Source organism: Pogonomyrmex barbatus, unplaced genomic scaffold, assembly GCF_055798465.1.
Source record: "Pogonomyrmex barbatus isolate J1 unplaced genomic scaffold, ASM5579846v1 scaffold2, whole genome shotgun sequence".
Taxonomy (NCBI): Eukaryota; Metazoa; Arthropoda; class Insecta; order Hymenoptera; family Formicidae; genus Pogonomyrmex; species Pogonomyrmex barbatus.
Window position 1 is genome coordinate 17308289 of NW_028297116.1, and position 20771 is coordinate 17329059.

A 20771-nucleotide genomic window follows, 5' to 3' on the forward strand; every position below is an offset into this window, starting at 1 on the left:
TTGATTTGATTGTAATGCTAAAGAAAACGATAAAATAAATTTTACAATATCGGAGAAAAATGTTTTTTTAAATTATTCTTTAAATTATTAAATATGCTTATTATATTATATATTGTATGTTGTATATTATATATATATATATATATATATATATATATATATATATATAGTGTGTGTGTGTGTGTGTGTGTGTGTGTGTGTGTGTGTGTGTGTGTATGTGTGTTACATATAACATATATTATATATTATAATATATATTAGATATTATTAAATATAAATTATTAAATTTTGTATAAATATGAAGAATGGAAATGTACTGTATAGAAGTGAATATTTTTTCATCTTATAATATATATCGGACGATATTTCCAAGTGTTTTCATTCTAGTAGAAACCACACCTAACTGATTGCTTATCATTATGATTTCACATTAAAGTTATGATGCAATTAAATATTAAATTTTAATATAGAACTATGACAGATTAGATCAGTGAGTGAAGATTTTTGATCATTATTGATAAAATACATTTTTCATTCTTTAACATATACATAACATACATAACATATATAAACATATGTATATAAAATATATGTATATATAAAATGATGTAGATATGTTTGAATAATTAAATTTCAAAACTGATTGTGAATTTATTATTATTTATATATGCGTTTTTCACATATCTTTACGAATTAATTGTTAGAATGTTTTTTTATGAATTCACATGACACATGACTTCTAGAGATATAAATATTACATAGAGCTGTGAAGGTTGTATGAATGTCCAATAAACATTATATTTCATATTGTGTATATATTCATATGTACATAAAAAAAAATTTAATACTTAAGAAAAATCAAAGAATATGTAAAAAATGCATAGAATCAATTTCAGAATTTAATTATTCAAATATATCCATTTTGTATTTCTATATATATTATATATTATATATACGTTATATTTTTGTTAAAAAATATAAAATAAATTTTATTAATAAAAAATAAAATTTTTTTCGGATAAAAATAAAATATTGTATAAAGATGTTTTACATTAATACATGATAATTACAAACATCCTAAATCATACGTATCATTTTATATTTTGAATCAAAAAATAAAATTAATCTGATTAAATTAAAATATTGAAAATTCTGAAAATGAAAATTCAGAGCGTAAATATAATGTAAGGAAAGAATGACAAAACAAATCTTCGGGAAGCATAAATTGAAACATTAGAACGTAAAAAGAGTCTTATATTACATTTACGTCCCAGATCTTTATTTTTGTATTATATTAAATTTCTTTATAAATTAAGGTCGTCTTCAAAAAATTTATTTTATTTGTAAATAATTATAAATTATAAATGTGACAGAGAACCTTAATTTTGTTAATTATTTATAATAATATTTTTCCATTAAAATTAATATTTTCATTCTATAATCAAATTCTAGAGCGTTTCCGAGTATATAGTCATTATGAGATATAATTTATGTATAATTTATTCGTATTCTCAAGTAAAAAAATTAAGTTTAGAGTGTTTCCGAGTATATAGTCATTATGAAATATAATTTATGTATAATTTATTCGTATTCTCAAGTAAAAAAATTAATCAAAATTATTTTCCGAGAAACTTTCCCCAAAAAATATATAATATTTTTTATAAAAGAATTGTTTGTTCTATACAAAAAAATCTGAATTAAAATCAAATTATAAAAAATATAATAAAAATAATAAAATTTTTTTAACATATTTGTATCATTTTGTAAAAATTGACAAAAGTATTTTATTTTCAATTGTTCAAACTTATTAATCTATATAGAAACTTTAATCTGTTATATAGAATAATTTGCACTATATATGTGATATATAACGCTGCAAATTTATATATTTATATTTCAATATTAATAAATTTATCGTTATTATCGTTACATGAAAGAGCGATTTAAATAATTATTCGATAATTATCTCTGTTAAGTTTTTTTATTTTTATCATTAAAGACATGCAATTCTCAACTGTCAGATTTATTTATGCATCTTCTACGTAACGATTTTTTATGTCCTATCCAACGTATAAATAAGATGCACATTTCATCGAGAAACCAGTATCTCAGAAGTTAGTCTAAAAATATAAGAGACAATGGCTCGGTTAAGCTACATTCTAACGTTCATCAGTATTGCATTGATGTGCGTTCTCGCAGAAGAAAAACTTTATTCCGATCAATATGACGATATTGATGTAGAGAAAATCCTCGAGAACGAGAAACTGCGAAAGCAATATTATAATTGTTATATGGACAAAGAACCATGCGTGACAGCAGATGCGAAGTTCTTTAAAGGTAAACCTACACATAGAAATATTTCAATTAATTTATATGTGACAAATTAATTTTTTTTAGTAGACTGTCTGATTGTAAGAAATAAAGTGTTTCTTAATATCCAGATGCGATGTGGAATAATAAATAAATATAAATAAAAAGGTTTTGTTGGAAGCATAAAAAAAGAAAATAACAAAATAATTATTAGATTTAATTTCAAAAGAATAAATTTTATTTTAAGTTGGAAAATTTAATCAGACTATTTTAAAAATGGAGAAATTACGATAATAATATATCTTGAATTTTTCCTATATAAGAAAAAATTAATATTGACAAATTACACAAAAATTTAAATAAAATATAGTAGTAGAATGTGTGTGTGTGTGTGTGTGTGTGTGTGTGTGTGCGCGCGCGCGCGTGCGCACGCGCGTGTGTATATGTATGCAAGAAATATTCCGTATTATTTGATAAATATTTTTGTATTATTAATTTTCGAATATTTTTTAATTTCTAATAAATAAAAATGATAAACAAATTTTGATTATTAAATATCATTTATTATAAAAACAACATAGATATCAATTTGATAAGTATTTTTGCTTCAAATTTTACTTTTCTATATTTTTCTATAAATATCTATAAATCTATATCTATAAATTATAATAAAGTATTAAGAAAGAAAAAAAGAAAAAAAAAGTAAGGATCTTTTATTCTTGCTATAAATTAAGATTTGTACGTCAAATTTTGTTATTTTCATTTCAGAGATTTTTAGCGAAATTCTCCAAAGTAATTGCAAGAGATGTACCGAGAAGCAAAAGGACATGCTAAATCTAATAGTGGATTGGTATACAAAGAACAAACCTGATGAATGGGAAGCTCTCGTTGCGAAATCTCTAGAGGATATGAAAAAGAAGAATGCTAATTAGCAATAAGCAATAATTGTTGAAATAACTGACAAGGAAAACACGAAAGGAATTGAAAATGTATATTAATCATCTACGAAATGAATCTTTTATATTCGGACATATTTCTCCGAGAAAGATAGAAATTTCGAGATAATTATTAACAATACTTATATTGTAGTATTATGTTATAGAAATAAAACGTAGAAATATAGTCGATTTTCATTTTGTAAAAATTATAACCATTCATTTTTCCGATATAAATTACGCTGTGCTCATTTGCAACAACTTTACTTAAATATAAATCTATATAAAAAAAGAGTAAAATGATATTTTTAATTTTAATATAACTTTGTAAAAATTTCATCAAAACTAAAAAATAAATAAAATAATATAAATCAAATATATTATCACTCTTAAACTAATTACTTGATAAAACATTATTTGGATTATTATTCAGTAGGAAAAGTGGAAAAATTATCATAATTATTCAGACGGTTCATTTCCTGAAAAAAATTTGTGAAACCTGAAATTTTCTTGAAAAGAAATTTTTTTACATTGTTAAAAATTAGAAAATCTTAAAATTTTATTAAAACTTAGAAAATTTTTCTTTTAAATTTAAATTTAAAAAAATTTTTTTCTCAGAAAAAAATTGATAAAATTGTCAACAAATGTTTGGTCATTTTATTTTTATAACACAAGTTATCAGTAATTTGCCAATTATGTAACTTAGCAATTAGTATGACAGTCCTATTTGGATATATCATAATATATATAATTTGCATATACATTCGCAATTTACGAATTTTTATAAAGAAAATTTTATATCTCTTAGAGCAATCGAATCGAGTCAAAGTATTTACATCCAAATATTAAATAGCTTTCCTTCGTAATTTCTTTGAGAAAACATTTAAAAAATGCGCTTAATAAACTTATTTTTAAATTATATCTAAAATTAATTATATATTAATTAATTATATAAATTAATTTATATCTAAAAATTTTATATTTTTACTTAGAATTTTAAAAATAACTTGGAAAATTCGAGAATTCTCAGAATATATTTTTACAAGATTTCAAAAAATATTCTGTTGTTATTTATTATTATTTTATTAAAAAATAAAATAATTATTTTTGTGAAAAATAAGAGAACAATAATTCTTGGTAAAGCATTATACAATCTGTTCTGAAATCTTAACAGAATAAATTCACCTCTATTCTTGATAATAATATTAATTATATAGCAATATTAAGCAATTATGATTAATTATTATTATTATTTCTTAGCTATTTCTCTATATAATTGTTTTTCATTCTGATAAGAATCTAAATGCAATAATATAGTCAGAATGAAATAATGATTCTCTGTGTTTAGAAACGTGTATGTTCTATATATGGTGCTATAAATTGTTTATTTCAATGACATATGAAGTAAATATTCTTAGAACACATGCAACATAATACATACAATCATGCATCATATTATGTTGTTATTCTTTATAATCATTAGTTGATGTTTGGTCGGAGATGAGAAGGTATTTTATTATAATTAAAAATGGAAATAAAAACATATTATCTGCACGCATGTATGAAAATTAACATTTTATGTCCCTGAACTCATTTGTTATCTTATTATTATTAATATCAGTAATTGCTTGTATTTATTGACATCTTTATAATTTTGTAGATAAAAAAACTTTATAATTTTATAGTTATTAAATAAATAATAAGTTATTTTAAATTATTCATAAAATTTACATCATATCAAATTAATATAGTAGAGCATCACAAACCCATCTATTAGATATCCTTTTATTCTATATTGATTTGTTAGTTCGATAAATAGCCAGTTTTTTTTCAAATATTTAAGCCAATTATATGTATATGAGAACAAAATAAATAAAGTACAATCTGAAAATTAAATTTAAGAAATTATATTAAAAATGTAAAAATTAATGCAATAGACATCACTAATGCATGATTGTATGTATTATGTATGTATTATATTGTATATATTATGTTCTAAGAATATTTATTTATATGTCATTGAAATAAACAATTTATAGCACCATATATAGAACATATACGTTTCTAAACACAGAGAATCATTATTTCATTCTGACTATATTATTGCATTTAGATTCTTATCAGAATGAAAAACAATTATATAAGAAATAGCTAAGAAATAATAATAATACGGAAAATATTATTTTTTCTTGAAAAACATGCTGATTTATTCGATAATAATATAATTATGTATAATGTAATTATATAATAAAAATTATATATAATGTAATTATATAATAAAAAAAATAATTTAATTGTATAATCATAAAATTTTTATATATATGTTTTATATATATGTTTAATGTTTATAATGTCAATCTTCAAAGCAATTTTTTATGAAATAATATCTCTCGTTATGCTTATCTAATATCTAAAATTCCTTTCCAAACATAAAATTCAATTTTATCTCGATAAAAATTTTTCATATATAATTATATATAGAATATGTTCATATATAAATATAAATATATATATATATACTTATATTAATACATATATTTATTTATAATCATATATAACTCATTTTATATGTATTTATAATTATACACTTACATTATTGTACCTATGTATTTACAATTATACATTATTATACCTATAGCTATATTTATATCATTACTTCATATAAAATTCATATATAGTTATATATATAAAATTATATCTTGAAATATAAAATAATACGTAAAATATTTATATCATATAACATACAATATACAATATATCGTAATACATAAGAATTTGTGTGTATCATGAATGTTTTATTGATCTATTGATTCCTCCATATTAACATATAATTAATATTTATGACTGATTATGACTGATACATTATCATTAACATATAACTATATTTTTTTTCGTTATCATTTACACTCATTTTAATAATGATTTTCTATTTTTCTCGAAAGTGTTAATCTATGAACTGCATCGTATGACTTATTTCCTCATGAATTTCGCTTGATGTATTTCTTGTGCATTCGTACTAATGTGTAATTCACTATCAATGTCAATAATGCAACTAATTTTGCAAATTACATTCACGTATCTAGTAATAATCGTGTATTTATTATAATTAGGCGAGAAAATGACTAGTGACTTTTCGTTAAGCTTTGTGTCTATGATGCTAGGAATCGGAGATACAGAAAGAGAATTGAATCAATTGCATTGATCAATTGGTTGAATTATTCAAATACAATTGATTCCTGGCAAAAATAAAAAATAGAGCGCAAATTGAATATAAGAGAAGAGTAACAGAAGCGTAAGCAAACGTTCTGAGAAGCATAGATTAAAATAACGAAACGTAAAGGAAATGTAAGCATTTAAAGAAGTATAAAAAAAGCGTTTTAATGCTTTTTCTACGCTCCATTGTTCCAATTTACGCTTCAATTTTTTTTTATTTTTATTTTTTTTATTTCTATTTTTATTTTATTTTTATTTTTATTTTTATTTTTATTTGTGCCAGGGATCAATTTTTTCTTCGTCTGAGATCTCAGATTGATTTCTGTCATCATGGATATAATGTTTTAGTGACAGAGTGATGATTTCTTATCTCATACATATTTATTATCTCATACATTACCATACGACGCTTCACAAGACACTTGTAATCATCGTTCGCGTTCAAGATGCATATTTTTTTTAGATAATAATGACCGTGCCAAGTAGCAGACAATTCATACACGTTGCGTATAATTGAAAGTGGCAACTCGATTCGAGAATCGCAATCGAATTCAGAATTTCGAGAATCGAAGTATCGAGTATCGAGTATCGTAATGGCCGAAGCGGCGAGCCAATCGCCGAGCCCGTGCCTCGTCAGTCAAGTTTCTCAATCGCAAAAGCCTACTTGTATGAAGATAGCCCCCCAACATTGAAAAACATAAAGTTTCTAGCTCATTCGATTGCTCATCATTTGCACATGTATGCATATTTCGAATTTTCGTTTGCACACTTCTAGTAAAAAAGTTATTAAAACAAATTTCGGGGAGCCATCTTCAAATTAACCCCCCAACTGTGAGTAAATTAAATAAAAAATAGCTCAATTGATAGATATTCGTTTGCACATTACCAAACAGGTCGATTTTTCGTTTGCACACCTCTAGTTAAAAAGTTATTAACAATTAAAGTTTCAGAAGCGAGCGACTTCGGCAGATGAAATAGAAACAAGAATATTGTGCTTAAAATGGTATTATTCGATAGATTTTTGTTTGCACTTTTCCGAACAGGTCAAATTTTCGTTTGCATACCTCTAGTTAAAAAGTTATTAACAAACAAACTTCGATAGATGAAGGTGATAGGTGAAAACAAAAATATTGTACTTAAAATGATATCAATCGAAAAGTTGTGGCGTTTTCATTCATATTCGGTTCTTGTTAATTTCTCATAAATCTATTGCATGTTCTCGCTCATCTTTAATATCTGTATCTAAACGTTATATCTTGTAATAACTGAAAAAATTCGAAACTCGCGAAACTCGCTCGTTTCTGAAACTTTAATTGTTAATAATTTTTTAACTAGAGGTGTGCAAACGAAAAATCGACCTGTTTGGCAATGTGCAAACGAATATCTATCAATTGAGCTATTTTTTATTTAATTTACTCATAGTTGGAGGGCTAGTGTAAAGATGGCCCCCCGAAATTTGTTTTGTTAATAACTTTTTCACTAGAAGTGTGCAAACCAAAATTCGGAATGTGCATACATGTGCAAACGATGAGCAATCGAATGAGCTATAGAAACTTTATGTTTTTCAATGTTGGGGGGCTATCTTCACACAGGTGGAAGTATATGGGAAAAACTATGTGGGAAGTATATGGGAAAAACTATGTGAGAAGTATATGGGGAGACCTATGTGGAAAATATATGGGAAAAACTATGTGGGAAGTATATGGGGAAAACTATGTGGGAAGCATATGGGAAAAACTATGTGGGAAGCATATGGGAAAAACTATATGGGAACCAAATGGGAAAAACTATGTGAAAAAAAGATGGGAAAAACTATGTGGGGACTAAATGGGAAAAACTATGTGGGAAGGAGATGGGAAAAACTATGTGGGAACTAGATGGGAAAAACTATGTGGGAAGAAGATGGGAAAAACTATGTGGGAAGAAGATGGGAAAAACTTTGTGGGAACTAGATGGGAAAAACTATGTGGGAAAAAGATGGGAAACACTATGTTGGGACTAGATGGGAAAAAATAGGTGGGAAGAAAATGGGAAAAACTATGTGGGAAGAAGATTGGGAAAAACTATGTGGGAACTAGATGGGAAAATCTATGTGGGAAGAAGATGGGAAAAACTATGTGGGAATTAGATGGAAAAAACTCTATGGGAAAAAGATGGGAAAAACTATGTGGGAAGAAGATGGGGAAAAACTATATGGGAACTAGATGGGAAAAACTATGTGGGAACTAGATGGGAAAATCTATGTGGGAACTAGATGAGAATAACTATGTGGGAATTAGATGGAAAAAACTCTATGGGAAAAAGATGGGGAAAAATTTGTGGGAATTAGATGGGAAAAACTATGTGGGAAGAAATTGGGAAAAACTATGTGGGAACTAGATGGGATAAACTATGCGGGAGTTAGATGGGAAAAACTATGTGGGAAGAAGATGGGAAAAACTATATGGGAACCAAATGGGAAAAACTATGTGGGGAAAAGATGGGAAAAACTATGTGGGGACTAGATGGGAAAAATTATGTGGGAAGAAGATGGGAAAAACTATGTGGGAACTACATGAAATAAACTATGCGGGCGTTAGATGGGAAAAACTATGTAGGAACTAGATGGGAAAAACTATGTGGGAACTAGATGGGAAAAACTATGTGGGAACTAGATGGGAAAAACTATGCGGGAAGTATATAGGAAAAATTATATGGGAAGTATATGGGAAAAATTATGTGGGAAGTATATGGGAAAAAACTAGTAAAAGTATAACCTGTGTGAAGATAGCTCCCCAACATTGAAAAACATAAAGTTTCTATAGCTCATTCGATTGCTTATCGTTTGCACGTGTATGCACATTTCGAATTTTCGTTTGCACACTTCTAGTTAAAAAGTTATTAACAAACAAAGTCTTGGGGAGCGGCAGTTCTACATAAAAAAATTCGTTTTCAGGATGAATTCCGAAGATACGCGATTCAAAATAAAATCAATCGATAGATATTCGTTTGCACATTGCCAAACAGGTCGATTTTTCGTTTGCACACCTCTAGTTAAAAAGTTATTAACAATTAAAGTTTCAGAAACGAGTGAGTTTCGAATTTTTTCAGTTATTACAAGATATAACGTTTAGATACAGATATTAAAGATGAGCGAGAACATGCAATAGATTTACGAAAAATTAACAAGAACCGAATGAAAACGCCACAACTTTTCGATTGATATCATTTTAAGCACAATATTTTTGTTTTCACCTCATCTATCGAACTCGCTCATTTCTGAAACTTTAATTGTTAATAACTTTTTAACTAGAGATGTGCAAACGAAAAATTGATCCGTTTGGCAATGTGCAAACGAATGTCTATCGATTGGTTCTATTTTGAATCGCGTATCTTTGGAATTCATCCTGAAAACGAATTTTTTTATGTAGGATTGCCGTTCCCCAAGACTGTTTGTTTATAACTTTTTAACTAGAAGTATGCAAACGAAAATTCGAGCTGTTTGGGAAAGTGCAAACAAAAATCTATCGAATGATACCATTTTAAGCACAACATTCTTGTTTCTATCTCATCTACCGAAGTCGCTCGCTTGTGAAACTTTAATTGTTAATAACTTTTTAACTAGAGGTGTGCAAATGAAAGTTCGACCTGTTGGCAATGTGCAAACGAATATCTATCAATGGAGCTATTTTTTATTTAATTTACTCATAGTTGGGGGGCTAGTGTGAAGATGGCCCCCCGAAATTTGTTTTGTTAATAACTTTTTTACTAGAAGTGTGCAAACGAAAATTCAAAATGTGCATACATGTGCAAATGATGAGCAATCGAATGAGCTATAGAAACTTTATGTTTTTCAATTTGGGGGGCTATCTTCACACAGGTCAAAAGCCTATAGTCCATAAAAAAACTTAAGCAGCAAGACGTAAACAATAAGAAAAATTGATCAGTCACTCGATTATTTTACTTACGGTCGAAGAATAATTGTCCATAATCGGTCATTTTTCTTACTGCTCAAGGTTTTTTTTTTGGCTCAAAGTACCTCTCATGTTCCAATTGCATGAAATGCAGAGGGCGCGCATTATGGAAATGCAACCGAAATGAATGTGTTGTACGTGAATTCTTTATCAGAGGAAGTTAGTGCATCTTTTTTCTTCTTCTTTTTTCTTTTTTTAAACATCTCGTTCAAAATAATATATACGTTTGCACGTAGTTGAGAAAACCGAACATGTCTCATCCATCAGCTTTACATATCTATCTCTCTCTCTCACTTCTACGCGCCGATCTATCGCGCGCGTTCGATCAGCGGGCAACCACACACCAACCACACACCAACCTTCTTTCTCCCCCCCTTCCTATGGTACAAAGTCTCGATCATCAAAATCTTGCTGATCGTTTCCAAAGAACACGTCATGGTAACGCGAAGTGTGTAGCGACAAGGGCGAAACAGACAAGAGGGGTGACGAACGTCGAAGTGATTTTGTCAATCGTCGTTTTTAGGCGGATAATAAACAGCATCAGCGAAACTGGCTGACTAACTTTATTCGACAAGTGCGCCTTTTTTTTTACAATCGCTTCGAATACCAAATTCACGATCGCAGCTACCTTCTTATCGAACGGTCTGTTCTACATAGAAGGCTGAAACCTTCGAAATTCCTTGAAATTTTATGCTTCTCGTAGGCAATGCATGTTCATTTCCATATACAACTTGCTATAATTTTCTTGCTTTTCACACGATCTACAATGGTTATTATTTTTATTTATCAGATAAAAAATATACATTTCATACTCTTATGTCTAACATCTCTTATATGTCTATTACTGAATTCAGTATGCTGAGCTTTAAACATGAGTAATATAATAGGTAATATATAAAGACAAACGTTTTGTTTATGCAGGATTTATTTGTGCAGGAATAATAATATAATAATATAGAAACATGGCATTCCGTGAATTAGTGGAAGGAGACTGTGGTGGTCCCAGTTCCCTTGTGCGTCTTGCATCGCACTATGTACAAGATCATGGTTTTAAGGAAGAAGGAATTCATCGATCTTTCAGTTCATCCGAAACTTTTCAAACTCCAAATGCAGATCAATTAGTCCAACAGTTCTTAGAAGAACCAGCCTGCCCACAAACATTTCGAATGGACAATTTATTGGAGGAAATGAGAAAGATCGATCAAAATATTCATCCTTCAAAAACTGGATCTGAATTTATGAAAGAAATAAAAAATGACATGGACAAGACTTGGAAAAATTCACTCACATCTTCCAAGCATCTAGAGGTAATTTTATAAAATATTCATACAATTATACTAATATTTAATGTTATATATAATATATAATTTTTGCAAATTATATTTTGATTATAGACTCTTAATGTGTATGATATATGGAATTCATCTGTATTGCCTCAAGAAAAGAATACATATGTCGACGTGATTCATGAACTTGGTTCATTTGATTTCGATCCAAAATGGGCGGAAGATTTTCTAGAATATAAAACAGATGCCACACAGGAAAATAAAAATAATATTGCTCAAACCACAGAAGATGGAAAATCACTCACTCAAGAGGAAAATACATATGTTAATAGAATTCATGAATTTGGTTTAGATCCAAAATGGGCGGAAGATTTTCTAGAATATAATACGGATGCTGCACAGAACAACAAAAATGACAATGTTAAGTTAATGGAAGATAAAGATCCAAAGTTTGCACATTCAAAGTTTATGAAATTTATGGAACGAGAAAGTGATTCAGAAAGCAGTGAAACGACAATTAATCTAAAAGACACAAGTGATGAATGGATAGAACAATATATAGATAGAAAAACAAATAATAATGCAACTAGTCATGTCACTAATGACAACACTATCTTGAACAAAGTAGAAGAGGAATTGGAAGCTGCGGGTACATGGATAGACGAATTTACAAAAGAAAATCCTTCTATAGGTAATATTTTTAATTTCTTTTTCTGAAAATAAGTACATTTATCTTTATATAAATTCAATATATGGTGATAAAATGATTAACATTTTAGAACATGATATGGAGTCATCGTGGAAGCGACTTCAAGATGAATGGAATAAAATCTCTGCAGATAGTCTCTCCTCTTCGCATCCGTGGATATCAGAATTCGACACGTATTACGATCCATTTAATAAAGAATATGATTTCTCTGAAACGAATCCTATGAAAGATTTGCCAAATGCATTGGCCGAAGGCAAGAGACGATTAGAAGCAGGAGACTTACCAAGTGCTGTACTCTGTTTTGAAGCTGCTGTCCAGCAGGATGAAAATAATGTTGAAGCCTGGCTACTCCTTGGCAAAACGCAGGCTGAGAATGAGCAAGATCCTTTGGCAATTTCTGCTTTAAATCATTGTCTCTGCTTGGATCCATCAAATAGTGTTGCTCTCATGGCGTTAGCGGCTTCTTACGCGAATGAATCTTATCAAAAGCAAGCTTGTCTAACGTTAAAGGAATGGCTATTAAAGAATGAGAAATATAAACATCTTGCAGATTCAGAATCCAATCTTAAGAAAGATGAGCATTCAAATTTCGGTGTATCTACTTTATTATACGAGTAAGACAAAAATAATTTTTAATTTAATTAGAAAATTTCTTTACATGTATTTTTTACATATACATTTTATTATAGTAAAGTATATGATGAAGTCAAAGATCTATATATTCAAGCCGCAAGACTGAATCCCCGAGATGAAATTGATGCGGACGTACAATGCGGATTAGGTATATTGTTTAATTTGTCGAGTGATTACAACAAAGCTGTAGATTGTTTCCAAACTGCGCTGCAAGTGCGTCCTGACGTAAGTATAATCAATTTTTAATTGTGATGAATTAAGCGAACATGCTTATTTTAATGTATGTTTTCAAAAGGACTCCAGACTGTGGAACAGATTGGGTGCCACTTTAGCTAATGGCCAACGATCGGCGGAAGCTGTAAATGCGTATCATCGTGCCTTAGAATTATCGCCTGGGTTTATTCGAGCACGTTACAATCTCGGCATATCTTGCGTTAATCTCGGGGCATATAAGTAAATATAGATTTTCTCTCTATTTGATACTCAAATGGTAAAGTAATAACAATACATCAATGAAATTATTACGATATTATAGAGAAGCAGGAGAACACCTTTTGACAGCTTTGAATCAACAAGCTGCAGGAAGAGGTCCACAAGCTAGTAACGTACCTCCTAAAGCAATGTCAAATACAATATGGTCCACATTAAGATTAGTTATATCGTTAATGCATAAATACGAGTTGATGGAAGCTATAGAAAACAGGTAATATTTTTATCTACACTAAAATAGATTGATCTATAAAAACTTTATAATGATTATTCGTATTTGAAACATCCTTGGTGTTTTTCAGAGATTTGCCAAGGCTAAATAAAGAATTCGAAATAATGTAAATGGACATAAATGGACATAAATGTATTCAAGAATTTACACAATGATTCATTTATGTGAATCTTACAGGTATACATTCAGAATTATATAGGTAATAGAATTTTTTTCAATATATTTTGGTATTTAGCGAAATTCTAGAACATTTTAGACAACTAAATACAAAAATGTATATATAGATGACATTTAAAATATTGAATTAAAATGCACTTTTATGTATTCTTTAACTTTTTCCTGTATATGTAAGAAATATAAAATTGATGCAGACAGCTCATTTATCATTAACATTAAATATAATCGTAAATATTAAGTATTTTAGGGAAATTTTTACTAAAAAATAGGGTGTCCCGAAAAGGCTCGTTTTTGCTGTACTTGGAAAAAGTAAAATAAACATTATTTCTCTTAAAGTTTTAAAGAGGAGAAATTACTTAAAAACTATAAGAAAAAATTTAAGCGCTTGCATGAACATGTTCAATCGTCCATCGAACGGAAGAATCTATGAGCGCACGAAAATTTTTTATTATATCTGATATTTTCATTATTAAATTATTAAATACAGCATTTTATGATATTTTGTACTATCTTAAGACATAAGAACATATTATAATGTTAGTTCATGTAGCGATCTGTTTCACAAATAATTGCGATATCATACATTTTTTCAATTTAAATTCAATTTTTTATATTTGTATTCCCGTTATATGATAATTTTAACTAACATTATCGGATTCATATCGAAAGCTATAAGAAATGTCTTTTACTTTTTTTAAGTGTAACAAAAACTTTTTTCGTGACACCCTTTTTAATTCTTTTATAATTAACATTTGTTTTTATTTTTATTAACATAGATATTTTAAACTTATTGCAAAATGAGTTGAGATGTTATATTTAACACATTTATTTTTATATCGAAAATGTTTTAATTGCTCACATTTGGATCTTATTCTATTTTAATATTAAGCTTTTTTGACATAACATTGTTATCTATTATGAATTTTACAAAATATACTAATATTGCTGTAACATAAACATTTTTTATTAATAATTCTAACAGTGATTATTGTTATATCAGGGATAAAATTATAAAAATAAAAAATGAAAGAACAATTAATTAGGTTATTATGTATATTTATTTCTTATGATAAATTATAAATATTATTGATCATTCTAACATAATTAGATTTATAATAAAGAGAAATCATTGCTAAAGGCACATCAAAGTTACATGTTTTGTAACACTCAAAAATTGATTACGTAAAACTATTCATTAGGATCAACAAATTTGATAGAAACTATTTTAAAATTCACATTTCTCTAAAGATATATCTTCTGTGCCAGAGCAAAAAGAATTTGTTATTTAACTGTGGAAATTAAACATTTGTGTAATTATTTCTAAATACAGACATATAATTAATAAATATTTTCTCATGTGAGACAGCATGCTTGAAATTTGTAATTTCCTATATATTATTTTGTCATTCTTTAAACTTATCCGTTCAAGTTATATCATTTTTGCTCTGAAACAGATTTTATATTTTTAGTCATAATATAATATAATATATCTATATAGAACGATTCAACAGTTACTTATAGACGAATTCTATTTATATAATATCTTCTTTCGAATTCTTTTTTTAATAATTGATGAAAGTTGGTTTATCTATTGTTAAAAATGTGTGCATCGGCACAACTATTAACTAATGAACATTAGCTTATGTGACTGTATTAATCAGGAACATATGTCTGAAACGTTTGTAGAAATGGTTATAATCATCGAAGTGCACACAAAGTAGTCTTCCGCAATATCATTATTAAAACGTGATATCGGAATTTATATTCGTAATTCCCTTAGTATCATCACTTCCTTGTCTAAAAATTGGCTAACAAATGATATTAATTGGAAACCTATCTTCACAACTTTAGAGTTGTCAGAAGTTGTTGTCCAGTTTCCATTATCAACGATTTTACATGATCCGCATGCATAATTTGATTGCACATTTCGGTGCATCTTTGAAATGTTGCCATGTCATCTCTCGGCAAGATACGATGTAAACTTTTCATGGGCAATGCATGCGGAAGATGATTCAGAATCTCTGAAAATTCAAAGTTTCATTTTACTGATATATCGCTTCATTTTGTTCATATTGTTTACATATGTTCAATTTACCTTTCATAATTTGTGTGTACAAGACTTGTAATTCCTGTTGCGTTGTAGAAGCAATTTTGTCACGTGTTAATTCAATAAGATATTTCCATTCAGTATCCTTTGTATATTTATCCTGAAATAAAATAAATAGTAAAATGTCTCCTGGAAAAAGATGTATTTAAATAAGTGTTATATGTTAAAAATATGTTAAAAATACCTTTGCATACTGTACTATAGCTTGCGGGCAATTGTCCATTAACATTATCGTTATCTCCTCCGTGTTTTGAATGCATAATGTCTTAAGAGATAAACTTCCATCAATGTTTTGCGTTTCGAGAAACTGCTTGACTTCGTGCAAACATTCAACCGGCAAAAACTCGCACGACAATACAGATTGCAACTTAAATAATTCCTTAGGTACAGTTTTCTCAGTCTCAGATGCATTATTAAAGTTCGCTAAATCTTTAAAATCGTTCATCCTTAAAATTTTTTGGTAATCTTTAGTATACGGTGGCATTTTGTTTAAATAACTCGGCCGATATTTGGCGAACATGAAATACTCCTTATCGTTCTCCTCGTGGTCTTCTTTCGGATCAGTTTTATATACTTTTGTTTGAGTTAATTTACCTAAATATGATCGTACTAACAGTTTGAACGCTTCAACGAGAGCAAAATCCGAGCGTATCTGATTTTTATTTATAGTCGACGGCCACTCCATCATGAATTTCGAACTGAAATAATTATGTAGATATTTCTCAATAAAAATTTGCAATGTGGCGGCCGCGTTATGTCCGTCTCTTCCGACTCGCGAAGGCAGGTATTCCAGGAACACCTGTATGATTTGGTGCAATGACAATGCACCTTCGTCTTCTATTAATTGTATCAAGATATCGGCAAAAGTGGTGTTCTTTACGAGCATCAATGTACCAGCAAAATCCGAGAAAGTAGCGATCATAGGACTCCTCTTTTTCATCGCGGTTACATCGAATAGTAGTTCCCAACGCTCCAAAATAATTTGTCTGATACATTGCACGGAAACTGGTTCCAACGCTTTCTCCGCCTGTTCTTGTTTGTCGGCTTGGATGTACAAGAGCACCAAGGCGAGTTTGACGACATCGTCGGTTTCGTACATCAGTAAAAGATTTATCAGTTTCTCGGTAGTATATTCTCTCAGCACAGGACTGCCGAAAATTATTTTCAACAGATCTTCTTTCTCCAATTTGCAGATGATATCTATGATATTATATCCTTGGAAAAGCGCGTCCGCTTCAGATCCGCTTCTCATCGTAAGAAGCGCATCCGTGAGAAACGTCAGGAGTCCCGGTGCATCTTGAGTACATTTTCTGGATAATACTTCTGAAGGTTTTAACCCAGACATCTTGTAGTAGGGAATACACAAATCCCAATCCGATTCAATTTCCGATCGTATGTAGTAATCCGCAAGTAACGCACAAGATTGATTGTAAAGATTTTTTAATTTAAGATCGTTCTTATGGATTACATCGTCGAGTTCCTCATTATCCATGCCGTCATAGGATATGTCCTTCGCTAAGCGTATTAAGGCATGCGCTTCTCCCAACAAATGTCGATAAGTACTCGGACTGGAGGATTTGTGACTTCTCGCTGCATTCAAGATGTCAAAATACACGTTCTCGAATTTAGGTAAATTTAGAGAGTACATGGTCCAAGAACTATCAGCCTTAGCTAGCAGAACTATATAGCTTCTCGTATGTAACAACTTCTGTATTCCTAGGAACGGTCTCAAGCCAATCAGGCTTACCGGTTCGACACTGGGACAAGTTGCTCTAACGCTGTCCATGCTATTTGATAGTTTTGCGATATGATGAGAAAGACGTAATGTGTAAGACTCGAGACCGGCCTCGGTCAATACATGAAGTATCGTGTGCTCCAGCGCTATATGATGAACAGGTGCAGTGAATGGATAAGTCGTCAGGCAAGTCGCATCCAGAGAACCATTACTTGCTGTTGAAAAGTGATACAGATATCCTTCCTGTGTAGTGCAAATGAAGCAACTTACACCTTGCAAATATTTGTATTTGTCAGACCGCAATATAGATTTTTTCACGCCACTAATGTTACATTCCTTCTTCATATACAATGGCTTCAATACCAGGCACCTAAAGATCTCTAGAATTCCGTCTACCTTAGCATTATTTCCAGCGTTGATCTTTAGACATAATAGATTTTTTATTATATAATTTTCAGACCAGCCTACATCAGGTGAGGTTGTTTTGATGAAAATTCTTATATCCGCTGAATTTAGTACAAAGGGACTGAGAGCGTGACCTGGAACAGCTCTTTCTAAACTTATCAATGGTAGATTTACTGTTAATGGCTGTGAAGAAGAATCAATAATTCCTTGGGTAATTAGCCTTTGCATCTCATCTTTCTCGTTGCATATTAGGTACTCCCAATCTATATAATTCTTATTGTTACTTGGCTTTGTTTTATTGAAATTGCCTTCTGACTTATACCATGTACTTCCTTTTGTGCTTTTGTGTTTTTTATCTTTAGATTTTACATTGGTTATCATCTCATTGTTATCAGATGTCGCATATTGACTATCAAGATAATCTACAGATTTGTGCTTTGCGTTTGTTCCCTGCAGTGACGTATCATCATTTCCAAGACTACTGCTATTCTCTACGAGAGAGGAATCTGTGGATATGGATGTCTTATCGACGGAAGAAGAATTCGTGGAAGTTAAAGAGCTAAGTTGGTCGATATCCTCATACATCGAATTTGTGAGGCGAAAAATGGATAAATTTGTATTATCCATGATTGCTATAAAATCTTCTATGATTTCCATGCGTGTAGGTGCGAATGTGAATCCTAAGGACCACGGTCTAGGTTCAAAGTCTATGAATTTCATCTTTGATATTTGTTGCGTTTCAATCTTAAATTCATGCAGAATGGCACTGTTTCCCGAGGCTACCAATAAGTTTCCAGTACATTGACAGCAAGCGATCAAGGTAGGTTGCATGGTCAAAGGTAACTCTATCATTTCCAAGCTATTCAAAGGTCGATTCAAACTCGGCGTAACCCGTCCGGCAATCCTGGCTCGCATCGGCTGGCTCTGATCTTTCGCTATGGCCCAATTTACATAAATCCTTACAAAATTAGAAGAAGCTCTATTTGCATGATTATTGCTCGCAGTATCTCTGAGATATTTTGATTCCAATGTCACAACATAATCTCCCTTGATGCAGTGTACCATTTGATTAATCATGTCTACCGTAGGGAAAACAGTGCGCAGTTTGACATCCGAACTCATCAGCTCCCATACCTCCACGCAATGCGTGGGCAGTGCCAGCAGGAGCATTTCCTGTCTCTGACTGCTGGCCGTACATGTTGCCGTAGGTTCTTCAATCTGGACGACATTCTGCCCCAGGAAATTGTGCACTGTTATCACACGTACCATCTCTATGCTTTGTTCTTCTTATTGTCTACCTAAATATCAAAAATATATTTTCAGATAAATTATGGATTACACGATGCATATTGAAAATAACAGAATGCCAAGAGTACATCAAGTTCGACCTTTTTTACATACCTAATTTGTCTAGGATTTAATAATTTCAAGGATTGCGATGTTGCATACGACGTAACACATGCATTATAACTATATTTCTGCCTTCGTTGGATCTTCTGCTTTCGCTTCGTTGACAATAATTATAGCGACATATAAGCGTCGCTGTAACTGAGCATTCGAATCGATGTTTGTGGATGTACATACGTCAACGGGGCACAATTCAGCGCACGGAATCGCGATTAGAGGAGCGACGGTCCGCCGGATACTTTTTTACGGAGCAACGAACCGGCAAAGTCGCAAACGCGTTCACTGGCATTCCGTCAATTGTGCGTCAATACTGCGGAGAATGCGATGCGAGATGACGCACCGCACGGAAAAGAGATGAGGGACCAGGCGTGGTGAATCGCATCAATGAACGCGGTCGCGCGCGCGACGTTACGTTCGAGATGCGTCTCGTCCGGTGACAGCGATTATCCCGTACGGAGGGAGAAAGAAAGAGATAGAGAAGGATCAGAGATGCTTGGTTTGTTTGACATTGCCCGGCGAGTCACGCTTGCGTGTGACAACCAGCCTGAGATACGTTCTAAAAAACCCAACTTGGTTATTGAAAATTTATAATATGAGTCACATAAATTATAGAGTTTAGTAACCTGAGGTTGATTTTGGAACGTACATCTGACAGAGCGCGATTCATCCAGATTAGAAATCCATTTCTATAGCTGTATATGCGTTAGATCCTGCGCACAATGGAGAAAATATTAGGAACAGGAATAAGTATTGGATTTTGGAAATGAAAATTGGAATAAAAACTAAACATAACGCACAATAGATACGAGTAAATATAAAATATGGTTATATTTTATATTTACTTGTATCCATCGTGCATTATGTTTAATATTTATTTCTATTCCTAATATTTCCTCCATTGTGCGCAGGACTTTATGCTTCTGTTCTGTATTTAAAATGAGATAAATATACGTTCAGATATTAGAAAGAAGAAAAAGAAGAATGTATTCGATTACAAGGAACAAAGTTCAGATTAAGTTAGATCGAATCATCCCACCGATGAACACGCATCATGCGTACTGCAAAATAATTTTTGCAAAGCAGAAGGTGAATGCATTCTCGAATGAACGCCCAATATATGACAACATATAGAAGCTGAAAATTTGGCCATTTGATTGAAATCAAATGAAATCAAATGAAA

At 30.3% G+C, this 20771-nt stretch overlaps 3 protein-coding genes across 6 annotated transcripts; 2 read left to right on the top strand and 1 right to left on the bottom strand.

Annotated features, from left to right (window-relative positions):
- The first annotated feature begins 2076 nt into the window (after positions 1-2076).
- Positions 2077-3437, top strand: LOC105423470 (ejaculatory bulb-specific protein 3-like). The gene is made up of 2 exons (XM_011633218.3): positions 2077-2337; positions 3079-3437. Exons 1-2 carry the CDS (start codon positions 2139-2141, stop codon positions 3240-3242), a joined length of 363 nt encoding a protein of 120 aa, XP_011631520.2. The 5' UTR covers positions 2077-2138; the 3' UTR covers positions 3243-3437.
- A 7033-nt stretch (positions 3438-10470) lies between these two features.
- Positions 10471-16182, top strand: Pex5 (peroxisomal biogenesis factor 5). 4 transcript variants are annotated; one of them, XM_089076126.1, is made up of 8 exons: positions 10471-10570; positions 11348-11718; positions 11806-12388; positions 12477-13020; positions 13096-13264; positions 13335-13492; positions 13575-13742; positions 13831-16182. In XM_089076126.1, exons 2-8 carry the CDS (start codon positions 11374-11376, stop codon positions 13868-13870), a joined length of 2007 nt encoding a protein of 668 aa, XP_088932252.1. In that variant the 5' UTR covers positions 10471-10570; positions 11348-11373; the 3' UTR covers positions 13871-16182. The 4 variants fall into 4 exon arrangements, with proteins under 4 accessions (XP_088932252.1, XP_088932250.1, XP_088932251.1 ...); XM_089076124.1 differs by lacking the exon at positions 10471-10570 and adding an exon at positions 10668-11053 and having other exon boundaries at positions 11333-11718; XM_089076125.1 differs by lacking the exon at positions 10471-10570 and adding an exon at positions 10668-10985.
- Positions 14977-20239, bottom strand: LOC105423957 (BLOC-2 complex member HPS3). Its single transcript, XM_011633964.3, has 4 exons — positions 19586-20239; positions 16229-19482; positions 16033-16144; positions 14977-15958 (listed from the first exon to the last, which is right to left on the bottom strand). The coding sequence occupies exons 2-4, from the start codon at positions 19451-19453 to the stop codon at positions 15777-15779; spliced, it is 3519 nt and encodes a 1172-aa protein (XP_011632266.2). The 5' UTR covers positions 19454-19482; positions 19586-20239; the 3' UTR covers positions 14977-15776.
- Between the last annotated feature and the right edge of the window lie 532 nt (positions 20240-20771).

Bases quoted from the DNA above. Each gene is read 5' to 3' on its own strand.
- LOC105423957 (XM_011633964.3), bottom strand. From the start codon at position 19,453: ATGGTACGTGTGATAACAGTGCACAATTTCCTGGGGCAGAATGTCGTC. The intron at 16,145-16,228 runs GTATTTTTAACA...ATTTTATTTCAG, and splicing joins CTATAGTACAGTATGCAAAG to GATAAATATACAAAGGATAC. The intron at 15,959-16,032 runs GTAAATTGAACA...TTGAATTTTCAG, and splicing joins GTACACACAAATTATGAAAG to AGATTCTGAATCATCTTCCG.
- Pex5 (XM_089076126.1), top strand. From the start codon at position 11,374: ATGGCATTCCGTGAATTAGTGGAAGGAGACTGTGGTGGTCCCAGTTCC. The intron at 11,719-11,805 runs GTAATTTTATAA...TTTTGATTATAG, and splicing joins CATCTTCCAAGCATCTAGAG to ACTCTTAATGTGTATGATAT. The intron at 13,743-13,830 runs GTAATATTTTTA...GGTGTTTTTCAG, and splicing joins ATGGAAGCTATAGAAAACAG to AGATTTGCCAAGGCTAAATA.
- LOC105423470 (XM_011633218.3), top strand. From the start codon at position 2,139: ATGGCTCGGTTAAGCTACATTCTAACGTTCATCAGTATTGCATTGATG. The intron at 2,338-3,078 runs GTAAACCTACAC...TTTTCATTTCAG, and splicing joins AGATGCGAAGTTCTTTAAAG to AGATTTTTAGCGAAATTCTC.